General features: G+C 33.9%; 2 protein-coding genes across 2 annotated transcripts; both read left to right on the top strand.

The window, feature by feature from the left end:
* The first annotated feature begins 4,888 nt into the window (after nucleotides 1-4,888).
* LOC131976171 (mast cell protease 4-like) lies at nucleotides 4,889-7,203 on the top strand. Its single transcript, XM_059339091.1, has 5 exons — nucleotides 4,889-4,946; nucleotides 5,344-5,488; nucleotides 5,641-5,773; nucleotides 6,627-6,884; nucleotides 6,988-7,203. Exons 1-5 carry the CDS (start codon nucleotides 4,889-4,891, stop codon nucleotides 7,201-7,203), a joined length of 810 nt encoding a protein of 269 aa, XP_059195074.1.
* Nucleotides 7,204-14,159: 6,956 nt separating this feature from the next.
* LOC131976550 (mast cell protease 4-like) lies at nucleotides 14,160-16,559 on the top strand. The gene is made up of 5 exons (XM_059339629.1): nucleotides 14,160-14,217; nucleotides 14,613-14,757; nucleotides 14,912-15,044; nucleotides 15,899-16,156; nucleotides 16,260-16,559. The coding sequence occupies exons 1-5, from the start codon at nucleotides 14,160-14,162 to the stop codon at nucleotides 16,482-16,484; spliced, it is 819 nt and encodes a 272-aa protein (XP_059195612.1). The 3' UTR covers nucleotides 16,485-16,559.
* The last annotated feature ends 4,630 nt before the right edge of the window (nucleotides 16,560-21,189 follow it).

Raw genomic sequence — 21,189 nt, 5'->3', positions numbered from 1 at the left:
AATAAACACGTATTTTTCGGAGTCAACAAGCATTTTCTGATTCATATCCAATTGTTTCCTAAGGGGAGACTCCACCAGTGAATATGTTTGTTTTTTTAAAACAACAATATATCACCATGAAATTTCCCCACTTCCATACATTACAAATTTATGTTTAAATATGCAAATGAGGTGTTATCTATTGCTGAACTATAGTGAATAAAAACAACAACAACAACAAATAGACAAAGTGTAATAATATAAACAGATAAATGTGTATTTTGGATGCTTTCTTTCACCAGTCTGACAGAAGGAATTAACTGGTTTTATTCTGGTTTTAAATGGTTTTATTCTGGTTTTAAGTGGTTTTATTATGGTTTTAAATGGTTTTATTCTGGTTTTAAGTGGTTTTATTCTGTTTTAAATGGTTTTATTCTGGTTTTATTCTGGTTTTAAGTGGTTTTATTCTGGGTTTTAAATTGTTTTATTCTGGTTTTAAATGGTTTTATTCTGGTTTAAATTGTTTTATTCTGGTTTTAAGTTGTTTTATTCTGGGTTTTAATGGTTTTATTCTGGTTTTAACTGTTTTTTATTCTGGGTTTTAACTGTTTTTATCCTGGTTTTAAGTGGGTTTTATTCTGGGTTATAAATGGTTTTAAATGGTTTTATTCTGGTTTTTAACTGGTTTTAAGTGGTTTTATTCTGGTTTTAAGTGGTTTTATTCTGGTTTTAAATGGTTTTATTCTGGTTTTAAATGGTTTTATTCTGGTTTTAAGTGGTTTTATTCTGGATTTAAGTGGTTTTATTCTGGGTTTTAAATTGTTTTATTCTGGGTTTAAATTGTTTTATTCTGGTTTTAAGTTGTTTTATTCTGGGTTTTAAATGGTTTTATTCTGGTTTTAACTGGTTTTTATTCTGGGTTTTAACTGGTTTTATTCTGGTTTTAAGTGGGTTTTATTCTGGGTTTTAAATTGTTTTATTCTGGTTTTAAATGGTTTTATTCTGGTTTAAATTGTTTTATTCTGGTTTTAAGTTGTTTTATTCTGGGTTTTAAATGGTTTTATTCTGGTTTTAACTGGTTTTTATTCTGGGTTTTAACTGGTTTTAACTGGTTTTATTCTGGTTTTAAGTGGGTTTTATTCTGGGTTTTAAATAGTTTTATTCTGGTTTTTAACTGGTTTTAAGTGGTTTTATTCTGGTTTTAAATGGTTTTATTCTGATTTTAAATGGTTTTATTCTGATTTTAAATGGTTTTATTCTGGTTTTAAGTGGTTTCATTATATAAAGTGGAAAGTCACATTTACTCTACACAGCATTATAATTATCCAAATATAACAGAACTTTCTCAGAATAAATTGTTTTTTTTTTTTTAAAAACTTCCATTCATCATTTTACATTTGATTAAAATGCTTTTTTTCCATACAGTTTGCATGTTTCATTGCACATAAGGCCTATTACCATAAGACCATCACCTAAAGTGTAAGCAGTGAGTGCAACTGAGACTTAATAACACAATCAAACCTCTCTGTATTCTACACGTATTAGATAACAAAGTGTAAATAAATGCCTCAACTCTGGCAGCTTCTGGTCAAACAGGATTATTGAAGAGATTTGTCTCACTGTTTTGAAATCAAGTGTGAAAAAGGGGCAGCATTTCTTCCTCTTCCCTTCTTTCTTCCGTTCATTTTCCTTTTGATAATAAAGTACAAGAGTCTTTGGTTTCAAAGTAAAGCTGGGAATTCAAATGAAATGTGAGCCTACAGGCCATATTTACATGGCTCATTGTTGTGTTTAAATAGCTGTTTGTTTGTTTGTTTGTTTGTGTGTGTGTGTGTGTGTGTGTGTGTGTGTGTGTGTGTGTGTGTGTGTGTGTGTGTGTGTGTGATAAAGTTGTGGACTGACTTAAATCTTGCAAAGTGCTCTGTGTTAATTCACTATCCTCTTCTTATCATGTGTGTGGTTTTGTGTTATGCAACATGCAGACAGAATAATTTTATATGGAACTGACTTTATCAGTTATGTTGGATTTTAGTAACACTGTTGAGCTTGTCTAGAAAATAATCTTTGCATTTGTTTTCATGGTTAATGTTTGTTTTTACACACAAATGGCCATGTTTAGTAAATATTCAATATTTTATCAACTTTATGAATTTTATAACACAGACACAACACCAAGGCTTTCATGGGTGAATCTACGTGACAACACACAAACAATTCTTTGAACTGTTTGACAAACTAGTTGCACCACAGTAACTAAAGTTTCCAGCCTCATAAATAAATATTTAAATAAACATTCATAGTTTATGCTTAGGTTGTGATTATTGCTATTAAATGGTTTAACTAACTTTGTTTTTCATTAAGATTAATTTACATTTCAACTTTTCATTTAAGCTTTTAACAGACTGGATGAAAGAATATAAAATTAATGAATATCTACCAACACAAGCCAGTTAAAGTAGCTCTATACCTCATCCTGCATCAAATTAACAAAATGAGACATTTTGTGGCTTTGTTCCTGGAGAAAGATTCTATGTTGCATTGTTAAAAGTGATGTAAACTCCATTTGTGTCTTCTGATAGAAGAAAGCAGAAACAATATTTGTGATATCTTTTTATTTTATTTTGCATTTCAGTTAAAGAGCAAACACTTAACATACACAACTCCCACAAGTAAGCTGAAGCAAAGCTTTGTGTGAGATTATTACATTCAACAATCCTTTTCCTTGGGAGCCTGTTAGCTACATTTAGGTAGTTACTTTTATTTTGAATTATGTCACATTAACAGCTGTGAGAGCATGGATGAAGCTCTGTAGCTTCTGTGGTTCATTTAGATTGTTGCAGATTTCAAAGACATGATGTCGTGTGTTGTGCCAAGTATTTCTGCACCAAATCAACCACACATCACTGCAAAAAGCTGCTTCTTATCAAATATCTTATTCTCTTTGCACACATGCCAACTTTAAGATGATAAGATGCTATTTAATAAAATAAAAAACCCACACACATTAAGTTTCTCATGCATTAGAATGTTTTATTTTGACCTGTTGTATTTGTATATTTAGGCATACTGCGGCCCCTAAACAGACTTAGAATTGCATACATTGCATTTAAAAACATATGAAAATTAATTAAGACTCTTGTGGATTCAATGATGCTAATCTTATTCATGTGTGAAGTGTTTTAACAATGTTTTAGCTAATGGTCCCTCAACAAGAGCAGGTCTAAAGAGCAGATAGTCATGCTGCTGTCTGAAGGCTTTAGTTCTGTGTAGATCAGTAGTTCTCAACCTTTTTGAGTCTCGACCCCCGATTTAACATCATGTTGTCTCACTGAACAGAATCTCACAGTTCAGATCAGACAAACTCAGTTGATACGACGAATTTTGGACAAATAATGAAGCAGACAACAACTAAAACATCTCTCTGTCTGTGCATTTTTATATTTTTATTGTTACTTTTAATCTAAGTCCTTTGCTATCAGTTTAAAGGTCCATTCTGACCTCCTGAGTGTGTAACAGTCAGCTTCAAGCCAGAGACTCCTTGGAAAGTAACAACTTGATACTTTGGGATTTATCAGAAAAGACACAAAATTACCCAAAAAAGAATCAAATTGACCACAAAATGACACAAAATGATAAAAAAAAAAAAAAAAGTCACAAAATTACCAAAAAAAAGACACAAAATTACCAAAAAAGACACAAAATGACCAAAAAAAGACACAAAATGACCAAAAAAGACACAAAATGACCAAAATAAGACACAAAATGACCAAAAAAGACACAAAATGACCAAAAAAAGACACAAAACGGCCCAAAAAAGAAACAAAATGACCAAAATAAGACACAAAATGACAAAAAAGACACAAAATGACCAAAAAAAGACACAAAATGACTAAAAAAAGACACAAAATGAATAAGAAAGACACAAAATGACAAAGACACAAAATTACAAAAAATTAATTAAAAAAAGACACAAAATGACAAAAAAGACACAAAATGACAAAAAAAGACACGAAATGACCAAAACAAGACACAAAATGACAAAAAAAGGACACAAAATAACCAAAAAAAGACACAAAATGACAAAAAAAGGACACAAAATAACCAAAAAAAGACACAAAATGACCAAAAAGACTAAAACATGGTAACACATGAACAATTTAACACATTTAACACAACCCCAAGGTTGAGAGTAGCTGGTGAAGAGGATGAACCAACAACTTGTAATGTCTTGACTCAACACTAACTGCTACAAGGTGAACCCGGAGCCTTTGGGCCCCCTGAGGGTTGAGGGGCCGCAGGGCAGGTACAGGTTGCAATTCATCTTTGGAGAAAATTATTGTTGTTTTTGTTTTGTTTAACTTATTTAAATCTTAGGGTAGAAACAAATGACCAATGTGGTGGTATGGTATGGAATGAGCAAAAGATGTTTAACCCTCTATCAGGTGAAGAACCATATTTGGTAACTTCAGTGGATATAAACTGGGTCCCCATGTACTTTACATTTAGGATATATGGTCAGAACAGGTTAAATGCAATACAGGACACACTATTAACGGAGTAGAATTGTTAAATGGGTTTAAACTTAGCCTCGTTACAAAAATAATCTTTTTGAAATTAACTACTTTTTCACACTTCTGTTTCCAGTCACAGCCATATTTTGGAGAAGTCACTTCTGTTTGTTACACGGGTGTCACCATGGGTTCTTATGGGTTAAATACTGATCAAATAATACTTAGGCTGCTGAAACAACAGATAAAAAGATAACACAAACTTGTGTTCAAAAGGATGTGGTCAAGACAAAAAAGAAAAGAAAAAAAGATGATAGTTGCAGCTGCCCACGCAGCAAACTGCTTTATAAAAGAGTCTAGCTGAGTCCCCCAAGAAGACGAGTCGGTTGTCTTCTGGCATCATGGACGCTCTGCACAGATCTCTGCTGCTTCACCTGCTGACATGTCTCGGACAACACGGTTAGAAACTGATTATTATTCTCAAAACGCTTAATTGCACTTAATAATAATAATAATAATATCATTGTTAGTATTATTGTTACTCATGCATGCTCTTTTTTATTATAGTATATATTTATTTTTTATTTTATTTTATTTTTATTTTTTTCATATTTTTTTTATTTAAAAAAAATGATCTTCTGTTTTCATTTTAGTAGTACCGCTTTCTCTGCCTAATAATGATACATAATATTTATTATCATATATTAATACTTAACTGCTAGATCTATAACTGAAATACACACACACACACACACACACACAGGGGTACCATTATTGTCCTTGTTTAATATTCATGTCACTGTATTGTATTATTGCACAATAAAAAAATGAAAATAATAATTTTCTATCTTTGCAGCATATGCGGTCATAAATGGAGAAAAGGCTGCGGAGGGGTCGATGCGTTATATGGTCTCAGTGCAGAACAGAACAAATCATCATGTTTGTGGAGGATTCCTGATCCGTGAAGACTTTGTTGTTACTGCTGCACACTGTGACGACACGTGAGTTACTTTTCCTCTTGACAATGTTTAATTCATGTAATTGTAATATGTCAATGTAAAAAATATATATATTTAATATAATTGTTTTTTTCATTATTGCTGTCAAAACTGTGGAAAATGTACTGACAAAGTCTCAATGATCTCTCATTCAGGGATATTACACATGTTGTTGTCAGCACACACGATCTCAAGAAGGCTGATGGACAAAAAATATCTATTAAAGAGAAACACAAGCACCCATCTTACACGGCTGTGGGAAAAGGTTATGACATCATGCTCCTCAAAGTAAGTACTAATTCTCATCATTATTGGAGGTCATATTATTTATTTTTCTCATATTTCATATTTTACCAGCTCCATATTCCAGTGATTAATACATTAAATAAAATGTCATATATAAAAGTTAAAATTAGACATTGTAATTCTTGATTTATTATTTTGTGTGCTTTAGTTGTCATATTCCATTGATTAACCCTTTGGAGTTTGGGGCTATTTTGTTGTTTTTTGACTCCTTTTCATTCTGCCTGTATATAAACCACTTAAAAAGTGTTCACCACGCCATGTTGGTGTTGTTTTCAGCACAACCTCACTTATATGACCTGATTATTATTTTTTTCAATTTGACTAACTGGATCAACATCAACACAAAAAAAACATACAAAAACACACACACACAAAATTACAAAAACACATAAAAAATAAAAAAAAAACACATAAAAATACACTTTAAACACACAAAGACGCACCGAAAACACACACTTTTTTTTTCTTCAAAAAACACACAGAAAAACCACAGAAAAAAACACATACAAAAATTGAAAAAAATCACACAAAAAACATTAAAGACAAAATATTGCATTAAAAATGCTGGATGCAAACTGCAAAATTTGAAAAACCTGCAAAAACTTACACTTGGTCGAGGTGGTTTTTTTTTACTTACTAAATTGGACGTGGAAACTTCTAAAAAATCTGACAGCAGGGCTCGATGCTGCTTCATTTTTATGTTGGAACATCATGAAGAAGTCTTGCTCTGATGCTTTCGTGGACTCCAGAGGGTTAATAACGTAAATAAAAATGTCATATATAAAAGTTAAAATTAGACATTGTAATTCTTGATTTGTTATTTTGTGTGTTTTAGTTGTCAAAGAAGGCTACACTGGACAACAGCATAAGAACAATTCCACTTCCAAGACCTACAGAAAACATAAGAGATGGCACACAGTGCCGTGTAGCTGGGTGGGGTAGCACACGTACTGGTGGTGCAGTTGTTGATGAGCTGAGAGTGGTGGACGTGTCTATCATTAAACTACGAGCCTGTGAGAAGTTGTGGAACGGTTATCTTCCTGCCCATGTCATCTGTGCAGGTGGATATCAAACAAACAAAGGATTCTGTCAGGTATGTTTTCTGTCAGTTTACAGAAAAAATCCAACTGGTGTCTAAATGCTTCACACATCTTAAATCAATGATGAATAAACAAACAGCTTCTTCCTCTTCACAGGGTGATAATGGTGGTCCTCTGGTCTGCAACGGGAAGGCTGTTGGTGTCGCGTCTTTCAACAAGAACAAAAACTGTGTCTCAGATGCACCAAATGTCTATACTGACATATCTAAATACATTACCTGGATCAACGGCGTCATTGAGCACGGGACTTGTCGGCAGCACAAACCTCCTGAGCAAGAATCCTGCACAAAGTTTTGCTACATCAAACAGTGATTGTAATTTCGCATTTTTGTTAATTACTCTTTTAACCCTTAATAGGGCACTCATTGAAATACTTGCAAATTCCAAATTTCAACCCTAGAGAATATCGGAGGATATTACATACAGCCAGAATGTGTAAAAAAAACATACGGACCCAGGGGAGGGGGTTCATATTTTGAGAAATAAATTTACAAGATTAAAGCAAAATCTATGAGAAAAAAATGCGAAATGAGATTTATTAGATTTAAAGTGGTGAATCTGCGAAAAAAAAAAGTTGTTTTTTTTTCACTTTTTTTTGTAAATCTGCGACTTTTTCGCGCAGATTTGCCACTTTAAATCTCTTAAATCTGCGACTTTTTTTCTTGTAGATTTGGCACTTTAATTTGCAACTTTTTTCTCGAAATATGACTTCCCCCAAATCATTGAAGAATAACATGACTGTTTTTTTTGCAGATCTTTTTTCCAAATTTTTCATTTTTACATTGGAGGTCCAGGTCAATAAAGTGAATATTATTATATTATTATCATACTGATTGATCAGATGTCATGGTGTCTGATCTTTGCTGATTAGCTGGAATAAATCCATGTGGTTCTACGACCAAACAGAGAGACATGGGGACCCAGTTGTGTCTGTTAAGTGTTTGCTCTTTAACTGAAATGCAAAATAAAATAAAAAGATATCACAAATATTGTTTTTGCTTTCTTCTATCACAAGACACAAATGGAGTTTACATCACTTTTAACAATGCAACATAAAATCTTTCTCCAGGAACATAGGTGTTGGTAGATATTCATTAATTTTATATTCTTTCATCCAGTCTGTTAAAGACTGAAATGGAAAGTTAAAATGTAAATCAATCTTAATGAAAAACAAAGTTAGTTAAACTATTTAATAGCAATAATCACAACCTAAGCATAAACTATGACTGTTTATTTAAATATTTATTTATGAGGCTGGAAACTTTAGTTACTGTGGTGCAACTAGTTTGTCAAACAGTTCAAAGAATTGTTTGTGTGTTGTCACGTAGATTCACCCATGAAAGCCTTGGTGTTGTGTCTGTGTTACAATATTCATAAAGTTGATCAAATATTGAATATTTACCAAACATGGCCTTTAGTGTGTAAAAACAAACATTACCATTTGGTTTCTTTAGATAACATACTTCACTGATATATATATATAAAACGGCTTATTAACCATGAAAACAAATACAAAGATTATCTCCTAGACGAGCTCAACAGTGTTACTAAAATCTTATAATGTAAGATGTACAAGTAGTACTTTTATAACATTTAGTAGAGTTTTACCGGTGAATTGAAAAAGCTACATTCAATCCAACATAACTGATAAAGTCAGTTGCATGTCAGAGTAAAATTATTCTGTCTGCATGTTGCATAACAAAAAACCACACACAGACTCACACAAACCTGATGTCACATGATAAGAGGAGCACTTTGGAAGATTTAAATCTAAGACCAAACACTAAGGTCAATCCATAACTTTATCACACACACACACACACACACACACACAAACACACACACACACACACACAGACACGCAGTGGATAAGGTGGGTGACCGTTGACCTTTTTTCAGCTTCAGGTTCAATAAATATTTAAATAAACATTCATAGTTTATGCTTAGGTTGTGATTATTGCTGTTAAATGGTTTAACTAACTTTGTTTTTCATTAAGATTAATTTACATTTTAACTTTTCATTGAAGTTTTTAACACACTGGATGAAAGAATATAAAATTAACTCTATGGAGTCTTATAGGGCTATTTTGTGCATTTTTTAATCCTTTTCAGGTCATTTTGTGTCTTTTTTTGGTCATTTTGTGTCTGTTGTGTCTTTTTTTAGTTATTTTGTGTCTTTTTTTATCATTTTGTGTCTTTTTTGTCATTTTGTGTCTTTTTTTTGGTCATTTTGTGTCTTTTTTTGTCAATTTGTGTCTGTTGTGTCTTTTTTTTAGTTATTTTGTGTCTTTTTTGTCATTTTGTGTCTTTCTTGGTCATTTGTGTCTTTTTTGTGTCTGTGGTTGTGTCTTTTTTAGTTATTTTGTGTCTTTTTTTGGTCATTTTGTGTCTGTTGTTTCTTTTTTTAGTTATTTTGTGTCTTTTTTGTCATTTTGTGTCTTTCTTGGTCATTTGAGTCTTTTTTAGTTATTTTGTGTCTTTTTTTGGTCATTTTGTGTCTTTTTTGTCATTTTGTGTCTTCTGTGGGGGGTTTTTTGGTTATTCTGTCTTCTCATTTTGTGTCTTTTTTGGTCATTTTGTGTCTTTTTTTAGTAATTTTGTGTCTTTTTGTGTCTTTTTTTGTCTGCTTTGCTTTGACTGGATGTGATGAAGAAGCCATGCTTTGGCTCTTTTGGAGACTCCAGAGGGTTAATGAATATCTACCAACACAAGCCAGTTAAAGTAGCTCTACCTCATCCTGCATCAAATTGACCCTGAGACATTTTGTGGCTTTGTTCCTGGAGAAAGAATTTATGTTGCATTGTTAAAAGTGATGTAAACTCCATTTGTGTCTTCTGATAGAAGAAAGCAAAAACAACATACACAACTCCCACAAGTATGCTGAAGCAAAGCTTTGTGTGAGATTATTACATTCAACAATCCTTTTCCTTGGGAGCCTGTTAGCTACATTTATGTAGTTACTTTTATTTTGAATTTTGGTCACATTAACAGCTGTGAGAGCATGGATGAAGCTCTGTGGCTTCTGTGGTTCATTTAGATTGTTGCAGATTTCAAAGACATGATGTCGTGTGTTGAGCCAAGTATTTCTGCACCAAATCAACCACACATCACTGGAAAAAGCTGCTTCTTATCAAATATCTCATCCTCTTTGCACGAATGCCAACTTTAAGATGATAAGATGCTATTGAATTAAAAAAAAAACCCACACACATTAAGTTTCTCATGCATTAGAATGTTTTATTTTTACCTGTTGTGTTTGTATATTTAGGCATACTGTGGTCCCTAAACAGACTTGGAATTGCATACATTGCATTTAAATATGAAAATGAAGACTCTTGTGGATTAAATGATGCTAATCTTATTCATGTGTGAAGTGTTTTAACAATGTTTTAGCTAATGGTCCCTCAACCAGAGCAGGTCTAAAGAGCAGATAATCATGCTGCTGTCTGAAGGCTTTAGTTCTGTGCTTTAGTTCTACTCAACACTAACTGCTACAAGGTGAACCCGGAGCCTTTGGGCCCCCTGAGGGTTGAGGGGCCGCAGGGCAGGTACAGGTTGCAATTCATCTTTGGAGAAAATTATTGGGGTTTTTTTTGTTTTTTACAAAAACACATTAACTTATTTGAATCTTAGGGTAGAAACAAATGACCAATGTGGTGGTATGGTATGGAATGAGAAAAAGATGTTTAACCCTTTATCAGGGGAAGAACTATATTTGGTAACTTCAGTGGAGATCAAACTGGGTCCCCATGTCTCTCTGTTTGGTCGTAGAACCACATGGATTTATTCCAGCTGATCAGCAAAGATCAGGCTACGTCACAGACAGAGACACCATGACATCTGACCAATCACTATGATAATAATATAACTATAAAAAAGTTTCTCTGGGGAAATTCTGAAAGGGCCACGGGGGCTACTGCCGGTGTGTGTACACTATGATGAGATTCTTCAGAGATTTCAAACAATTAATACTAGTAATGTTATGATACTATATTATATACAAGGAGCACACCTACCCATACCCTTTAATCTCAAAATGTGTGTGTGTGTGTGTGTGTGTGTGTGTGTGTGTGTGTGTGTGTGCGCGCGCGCGTGTGTATGTGTGTGTGTTTGAAACATGTGTATCTGGAGGAGTGTGTGCGCTTACGCGTATGTGTGTGTGTGTGTGTATATGTAACTGTAATCACTTCAAAGGCAATCAGAGCAATCAACAGAATTAACTGCCACCAACTGCCAAAGTTGTGACAGCAGCCAGAGGTGGACAGACTGGAATTTCTGGCCTCGAACAGAAAGCATTTTTGGCAAAACCATAATACCTATCATTGATCCGACTTCACTTTGAGCATCCTGAGTTCTTCCCGAACGTCTACATATGTTTGTTCTTTTAAGAAAAATGAAAAAATAGCTTTGTTAGAGTGATCTAAAAAACTGTTACATCTCCCTTTTTCAGAAATCTTCCTGGTTTTTTAATATGGGAGCCAATGAGGCTGTTGGTGCGTGTTGGTGGCACATATGTGCGTCCTACGCCCAAACTATAACTCTGACAGCAATTTTTTTTCTCTCCCTCTACACTCTGGCGATGATGTCACACACTGTGACACGATCATTCCGTGCAATACACACCCATTATAATCTCAGAATTTCTCCAAAAATGATGTCATTGAACAGGGATTGATAAAAAACTATATGACCTATCGAAGCGTGGATTAACACACCGATACACAAGACTTGTGTCTACTGTTTAAAGTTTAAATGGAGTCTCTAGGTGAAATTATGCCGGAGAAGTAGACGTTTGAAAATCTCCAATTATTGTTCTTTTTCGCTCATTTTTTTTCGCCCGTCCCATTCACTTCAATGCAAAATTTTGGGCAGTTTTTCAAGACTTACGTTGCGAAAAATTTGTATTCCGTAGAGAAAAGTAATAGCACACCGATCCCGATCAAACCACACGTTTTGATATATAATTTGTCCTGCAACTCTTCAAGTTGTAGGACTAGTAGCGGGACGAAATTGCGTCCGGAAGAGGAAAAAGAAAAAATCCACAGTGGATATAACCCACAGCTATTGCTGTATGGGACCAGTGCTCGGTGCGATTGCCCCGTGGCCCTAATAAAGATACAAACCCGGGGCAGGGGAGGTAATATTTCGAGAAAAAAGTTGCAAATTTACTAGATTAAAGTGGCAAATCTACAAGAAAAAAGTCGCAGATTTACGAGAAAAAAGTGAAAAAAAAAAAACTTTTTTCTTGCAGATTCACCACTTTAAATCTCATAAATCTGCACATATTTTTCTCGTAGATTTACCACTTTAATCTGGTAAACTTTTTTCTCAAAAATTTTACCCCACTCCCCCAGCTCCGTATGTTTGGGTTTTTTTACACATTCTGGCAGTATGTAATATCCTCCAATATTCTCTAGGGTTGAAATTTGGATTTTACAAGTATTTCAATGAGTGCCCTATTAAGGGTTAAATAAATCATCAAGGAGGTTAAAATAAGAGGATCAAGATTTGATTTATAACTGAACCCAAAATAACCAAATGGCCAGAGTGACTAATGTGACCTCCAACTGAAGTGAAAAGTCACTTAATGTAGCTCACTCATATTCATAAACAATGAGGAACGGAGGTCCAACATCATCTAGAATAAAATAAATGAAGAGACTGAAGTGAATACAAACAAACGTTAACACATTTAATCCCAATCCCAGACATGAAAATATCCAAATCATGTGTCAGTAGTACTCCTTTGAAATAATCAACCATTAGTTTAAAAGACTTTCATGGAAAAATTGGTTAAAAAAAAGTGTGTTTTATGTTGGGTCACAATAGTGACTGATGGGATAAGATATTGTATCTACCATTTACCCATCAGGCTGTCTCATTCTAACAGAGTTACTAGACTAAATTAATTTCCCCTCAGGGATAAATAAAGTAATTTAGATTTAAAAAAAATTGATTTATAGACTACATTAACATATTTATCCTATGCAGTCATAAAAAATATTATATTTCCCTTTCCAGTTATTAACAAATGTAGAATTCTGTTACTGGTAGTCTCCAACATTGCCACTAGAATAACATTCTACATTATCAAATATACAACTACACCAATATGAATACTGAGAGGACAATACATAGAGCAAACAAACAAAAGCAGTTATCGGTCTAACTCAACATTGTTACTTTATTGTAAGACATAACATGTTTACTTTTGTACATTTCCCATGTGATGGGAGGAGGAGAACATCCATTGGCTCAGGGCAGCTTTGTTTGACATATTCTGCAGGAATAGAGCCTTATAACTGAGAAATGTTTGGGATTAAATGGGTTAATGAGTGATATAAAAAGTAAGAAGGAGAAATGAATGACAGACTGTGTTACATTCATTAACCCATAAGAACCCATACCAGTTATCCTTAAAGGAAAATTATGGGGTTACACAAAGACCTAGTGGACCACATAGAACACATTTATGATGTTTTTAAATAATAAAATACTACCTCGAAATGTCAAAGATCTGTGATGTGACATAAACGTTACATTGGGTGTTTATGGTATTTGTTTATATTTCTTATTTTAAAATTTAAAAAAAACTAGACACATTTTCTGCTCACAAAAACACAAATTTGCCTTTTTCTTTACATCAACAATTACTTATTTTTCAGATGTGTTTTTAAGTAACAAAATAATAATAAATCAATAATAAATAAAAACATCTCCATAACATATATCAAAATTATGACTTTAATTTGCTCAGGATATATGGTCAGAACAGGTTAACTGCAATACAGGACACACTATTAACAGAGTAGAATTGTAAATGGGTTTAAATTTAGCCTCGTTACAAAAATAATCTTTTTGAAATTAGCTACTTTTTCACACTTCTGTTTCCAGTCACACACATATTTTTGGAGAAGTCACTTCTTGTCAAAGTCACATGACCACCACACCAGGGTGTTGAGTATGTGTCTCTTAGGGATTTAAAGAGTTAATGTGAAGCATAAAGCTGAATATGGGAGATTCTAGAAGATTTAAAGTGTTTGTTACACGGGTGTCACCATAGGTTCTTATGGGTTAAATACTGATCAAATAATACTTAGGCTGCTGAAACAACAGATAAAAAGATAACACAAACTTCAAAAGGATGTGGTCAGAAAAAAAAAGAAAAAAAAAAAAGATGATAGTTGCAGCTGCCCACGCAGCAAACTGCTTTATAAAAGAGTCTAGCTGAGTCCCCCAAGAAGACGAGTCGGTTGTCTTCTGGCATCATGGACGCTCTGCACAGATCTCTGCTGCTTCACCTGCTGACATGTCTCGGACAACACGGTTAGAAACTGATTATTATCCTCAAAACGCTTAATTGCACTTAATAATAATAATAATAATATCATTGTTAGTATTATTGTTACTCATGCATGCTCTTTTTTATTATAGTATATATTTATTTTTTATTTTATTTTATTTTTATTTTTTAAATGTTTTTTTTATTTTAAAAAAATTATCTTCTGTTTTTATTTTAGTAGTACCGCTTTCTCTGCCTAATAATGATACATAATATTTATTATCATATATTAATACTTAACTGCAAGATCTATAACAGAAACACACACACACACGCACACACACAGGGGTACCATTATTGTCCTTGTTTAATATTCATGTCACTGTATTGTATTATTGCACAATAAAAAAATGAAAATAATAATTTTCTATCTTTGCAGCATATGCGGTCATAAATGGACAAAAGGCTGCGGAGGGGTCGATGCGTTATATGGTCTCAGTGCAGAACAGAACAAATCATCATTTTTGTGGAGGATTCCTGATCAGTGAAGACTTTGTTGTTACTGCTGCACACTGTGACGACACGTGAGTTACTTTTCCTCTTGACAATGTTTAATTCATGTAATTGTAATATGTCAATGTAAAAAATATATTAAGATTTAATATAATTGTTTTTTTCATTATTGCTGTCAAAACTGTGGAAAATGTACTGACAAAGTCTCAATGATCTCTCATTCAGGAGTCTTACACATGTTGTTGTCGGCACCAACGATCTCAAGAAGGCTGATGGACAAAAAATATCTATTAAAGAGAAACACAAGAACCCATCTTACACGACTGTGGGAAAAGGTTATGACATCATGCTCCTCAAAGTAAGTACTAATTCTCATCATTATTGGAGGTCATATTATTTATTTTTCTCATATTTCATATTTTACCAGCTCCATATTCCAGTGATTAATACATTAAATAAAATGTCATATATAAAAGTTAAAATTAGACATTGTAATTCTTGATTTATTATTTTGTGTGCTTTATTTGTCATATTCCAGTGATTAACCCTTTGGAGTTTGGGGCTATTTTGTTGTTTTTTGACTCCTTTTCATTCTGCCTGTATATAAACCACTTAAAAAGTGTTCACCACGCCATGTTGGTGTTGTTTTCAGCACAACCTCACTTATATGACCTGATTATTATTTTTTTCAATTTGACTAACTGGATCAACATCAACACAAAAAAAACATACAAAAACACACACACACAAAATTACAAAAACACATAAAAAATAAAAAAAAACACACATAAAAATACACTTTAAACACACAAAGACGCACCGAAAACACACACTTTTTTTTTCTTCAAAAAACACACAGAAAAACCACAGAAAAAAACACATACAAAAATTGAAAAAAATCACACAAAAAACATTAAAGACAAAATATTGCATTAAAAATGCTGGATGCAAACTGCAAAATTTGAAAAACCTGCAAAAACTTACACTTGGTCGAGGTGGTTTTTTTTTACTTACTAAATTGGACGTGGAAACTTCTAAAAAATCTGACAGCAGGGCTCGATGCTGCTTCATTTTTATGTTGGAACATCATGAAGAAGTCTTGCTCTGATGCTTTCGTGGACTCCAGAGGGTTAATAACGTAAATAAAAATGTCATATATAAAAGTTAAAATTAGACATTGTAATTCTTGATTTGTTATTTTGTGTGTTTTAGTTGTCAAAGAAGGCTGAACTGGACAACAGCATAACAACAATTCCACTTCCAAGACCTACAGAAAACATAAGAGATGGCACACAGTGCCGTGTAGCTGGGTGGGGTAGCACACGTACTGGTGGTGCAGCTGTTGATGAGCTGAGAGTGGTGGACGTGTCTATCATTAAAGAACGAGTCTGTGAGAAGTTGTGGGGCAATAATCTTCCTGCCCATGTCATCTGTGCAGGTGGAAAAGAAACAAAAAAAGGATTCTGTCAGGTATGTTTTCTTTCAGTTTACAGAAACAATCCAACTGGTGTCTAAATGCTTCACACATCTTAAATCAATGATGAATAAACAAACAGCTTCTTCCTCTTCACAGGGTGATGCTGGTGGTCCTCTGGTCTGCAACGGGAAGGCTGTTGGTGTCGCGTCTTTCAACCAAAGGGGAAACTGTAACTACCCAGATATACCAAATGTCTATACTGACATATCTAAATACATTCCCTGGATCAAAGGCGTCATTCAATCTGAGCACTGGACTTGTCGGCAGCACAAACCTTGTGAGCAAGAATCCTGCACAAAGTTTTGCTACATCAAACAGTGATTGTAATTTGGGATTTTTGTTAATTACTCTTTTAACCCTTAATAGGGCACTCGTTGAAATACTTGCAAATTCCAAATTTCAACCCTAGAGAATATTGGAGGATATTACATACAGCCAGAATGTGTATAAAAAAAAACATACGGACCCGGGGCAGGGGGTTCATATTTTGAGAAATAAATTTACAAGATTAAAGCAAAATCTATGAGAAAAAAATGCGAAATGAGATTTATTAGATTTAAAGTGGTGAATCTGCGAAAAAAAAAGTTGTTTTTTTTCCACTTTTTTCTTGTAAATCTGCGACTTTTTCGCACAGATTTGCCACTTTAAATCTCTTAAATCTGCAACTTTTTTTCTTGTAGATTTGGCACTTTAATTTGCAACTTTTTTCTCGAAATATTACCTCCCCTAAATCATTGAAGAATAACATGACTGTTTTTTTGCAGATCTTTTTTCCAAATTTTTCATTTTACATTGGAGGTCCAGGTCAATAAAGTGAATATTATTATATTATTATCATACTGATTGATCAGATGTCATGGTGTCTGATCTTTGCTGATTAGCTGGAAGAAATCCATGTGGTTCTACGACCAAACAGAGAGACATGGGGACCCAGTTGTGTCTGTTAAGTGTTTGCTCTTTAACTGAAATGCAAAATAAAATAAAAAGACATCACAAATATTGTTTTTGCTTTCTTCTATCACAAGACACAAATGGAGTTTACATCACTTTTAACAATGCAACATAAAATCTTTCTCCAGGAACATAGGTGTTGGTAGATATTCATTAATTTTATATTCTTTCATCCAGTGTGTTAAAAACTTAAATGGAAAGTTAAAATGTAAATCAATCTTAATGAAAAACAAAGTGAGTTAAACTATTTAATAGCAATAATCACAACCTAAGCATAAACTATGAATGTTTATTTAAATATTTATTTATGAGGCTGGAAACTTTAGTTACTGTGGTGCAACTAGTTTGTCAAACAGTTCAAAGAATTGTTTGTGTGTTGTCACGTAGATTCACCCATGAAAGCCTTGGTGTTGTGTCTGTGTTATAAAATTCATAAAGTTGATCAAATATTGAATATTTACCAAACATGGCCATTAGTGTGTAAAAACAAACATTATCATTTGGTTTCTTTAGATAACATACTTCACTGATATATACATAAAACGGCTTATTAATCATGAAAACAAATGCAAAGATTATTTCCTAGACGAGCTCAACAGTGTTACTAAAATCTTATAATGTAAGATGTACAAGTAGTACTTTTATAACATTTAGTAGAGTTTTACCGGTGAATTGAAAAAGCTACATTCAATCCAACATAACTGATAAAGTCAGTTGCATGTCAGAGTAAAATTATTCTGTCTGCATGTTGCATAACAAAAAAACACACAAACCTGATGTCACATGATAAGAGGAGCACTTTGCAAGATTTAAATCTAAGACCAAACACTAAGCTCAATCCATAACTTTATCACACACACACACACACACACATAAACACACACACACACACACAGACACGCAGTGGATAAGGTGGGTGACCTTTGACCTTTTTTCAGCTTCAGGTTCAATAAATATTTAAATAAACATTCATAGTTTATGCTTAGGTTGTGATTATTGCTGTTAAATGGTTTAACTAACTTTGTTTTTCATTAAGATTAATTTACATTTTAACTTTTCATTGAAGTTTTTAACACACTGGATGAAAGAATATAAAATTAACTCTATGGAGTCTTATAGGGCTATTTTGTGCATTTTTGAATCCTTTTCAGGTCATTTTGTGTCTTTTTTTGGTCATTTTGTGTCTGTTGTGTCTTTTTTTAGTTATTTTGTGTCTTTTTTTATCATTTTGTGTCTTTTTTGTCATTTTGTGTCTTTTTTTTGGGCATTTTGTGTCTTTTTTTGTCAATTTGTGTCTGTTGTGTCTTTTTTTTTAGTTATTTTGTGTCTTTTTTGTCATTTTGTGTCTTTCTTGGTCATTTGTGTCTTTTTTGTGTCTGTGGTTGTGTCTTTTTTAGTTATTTTGTGTCTTTTTTTGGTCATTTTGTGTCTGTTGTTTCTTTTTTTAGTTATTTTGTGTCTTTTTTGTCATTTTGTGTCTTTCTTGGTCATTTGAGTCTTTTTTAGTTATTTTGTGTCTTTTTTTGGTCATTTTGTGTCTTTTTTGTCATTTTGTGTCTTCTGTGGGGGGTTTTTTGGTTATTCTGTCTTCTCATTTTGTGTCTTTTTTGGTCATTTTGTGTCTTTTTTTAGTAATTTTGTGTCTTTTTGTGTCTTTTTTTGTCTGCTTTGCTTTGACTGGATGTGATGAAGAAGCCATGCTTTGGCTCTTTTGGAGACTCCAGAGGGTTAATGAATATCTACCAACACAAGCCAGTTAAAGTAGCTCTACCTCATCCTGCATCAAATTGACCCTGAGACATTTTGTGGCTTTGTTCCTGGAGAAAGAATTTATGTTGCATTGTTAAAAGTGATGTAAACTCCATTTGTGTCTTCTGATAGAAGAAAGCAAAAACAACATACACAACTCCCACAAGTATGCTGAAGCAAAGCTTTGTGTGAGATTATTACATTCAACAATCCTTTTCCTTGGGAGCCTGTTAGCTACATTTATGTAGTTACTTTTATTTTGAATTTTGGTCACATTAACAGCTGTGAGAGCATGGATGAAGCTCTGTAGCTTCTGTGGTTCATTTAGATTGTTGCAGATTTCAAAGACATGATGTCGTGTGTTGTGCCAAGTATTTCTGCACCAAATCAACCACACATCACTGGAAAAAGCTGCTTCTTATCAAATATCTTATCCTCTTTGCACGAATGCCAACTTTAAGATGATAAGATGCTATTGAATTAAAAAAAAAACCCACACACATTAAGTTTCTCATGCATTAGAATGTTTTATTTTTACCTGTTGTGTTTGTATATTTAGGCATACTGTGGTCCCTAAACAGACTTGGAATTGCATACATTGCATTTAAATATGAAAATGAAGACTCTTGTGGATTAAATGATGCTAATCTTATTCATGTGTGAAGTGTTTTAACAATGTTTTAGCTAACGGTCCCTCAACCAGAGCAGGTCTAAAGAGCAGATAATCATGCTGCTGTCTGAAGGCTTTAGTTCTGTGCTTTAGTTCTACTCAACACTAACTGCTACAAGGTGAACCCGGAGCCTTTGGGCCCCCTGAGGGTTGAGGGGCCGCAGGGCAGGTACAGGTTGCAATTCATCTTTGGAGAAAATTATTGTTTTTTTTTTTGTTTTTTTACAAAAACACATTAACTTATTTGAATCTTAGGGTAGAAACAAATGACCAATGTGGTGGTATGGTATGGAATGAGAAAAAGATGCTTTACCCTTTATCAGGTGAAGAACTATATTTGGTAACTTCAGTGGAGATCAAACCGGGTCCCCATGTCTCTCTGTTTGGTCGTAGAACCACATGGATTTATTCCAGCTAATCAGCAAAGATCAGGCTACGTCACAGACAGAGACACCATGACATCTGACCAATCACTATGATAATAATATAACGAGAAAATTTCCTCTGGGGAAATTCTGAAAGGGCCACGGGGGCTACTGCCGGTGTGTGTACACTATGATGAGATTCTTCAGAGATTTCAAACAATTAATACTAGTAATGTTATGATACTATATTATATACAAGGAGCACACCTACCCATACCCTTTAATCTCAAAATGTGTGTGTGTGTGTGTGTGCGCGCGCGCGCGTGTGTATGTGTGTGTGTTTGAAACATGTGTATCTGGAGGAGTGTGTGCGCTTACGCGTATGTGTGTGTGTGTGTGTATATGTAACTGTAATCACTTCAAAGGCAATCAGAGCAATCAACAGAATTAACTGCCACCAACTGCCAAAGTTGTGACAGCAGCCAGAGGTGGACAGACTGGAATTTCTGGCCTCGAACAGAAAGCATTTTTGGCAAAACCATAATACCTATCATTGATCCGACTTCACTTTGAGCATCCTGAGTTCTTCCCGAACGTCTACATATGTTTGTTCTTTTAAGAAAAATGAAAAAATAGCTTTGTTAGAGTGATCTAAAAAACTGTTACATCTCCCTTTTTCAGAAATCTTCCTGGGTTTTTAATATGGGAGCCAATGAGGCTGTTGGTGCGTGTTGGTGGCACATATGTGCGTCCTACGCCCAAACTATAACTCTGACAGCAATTTTTTTTCTCTCCCTCTACACTCTGGCGATGATGTCACACACTGTGACACGATCATTCCGTGCAATACACACCCATTATAATCTCAGAATTTCTCCAAAAATGATCATGGTCATTGAACAGGGATTGATAAAAAACTATATGACCTATCGAAGCGTGGATTAACACACCAATACACAAGACTTGTGTCTACTGTTTAAAGTTTAAATGGAGTCTCTAGGTGAAATTATGCCGGAGAAGTAGACGTTTGAAAATCTCCAATTATTCTTTTTCGCTCATTTTTTTTCGCCCGTCCCATTCACTTCAATGCAAAATTTTGGGCAGTTTTTCAAGACTTACGTTGCGAAACATTTGTATTCCGTAGAGAAAAGTAATAGCACACCGATCCCGATCAAACCACACGTTTTGATATATAATTTGTCCTGCAACTCTTCAAGTTGTAGGACTAGTAGCGGGACGAAATTGCGTCCGGAAGAGGAAAAAGAAAAAATCCACAGTGGATATAACCCAC

This window comes from Centropristis striata, chromosome 8 (assembly GCF_030273125.1).
Source record: "Centropristis striata isolate RG_2023a ecotype Rhode Island chromosome 8, C.striata_1.0, whole genome shotgun sequence".
In the NCBI taxonomy this organism is placed as follows: Eukaryota; Metazoa; Chordata; class Actinopteri; order Perciformes; family Serranidae; genus Centropristis; species Centropristis striata.
The sequence above is the reverse complement of the archived record's forward strand: the minus strand, read 5'-3'. Positions and strand labels throughout refer to the sequence as shown.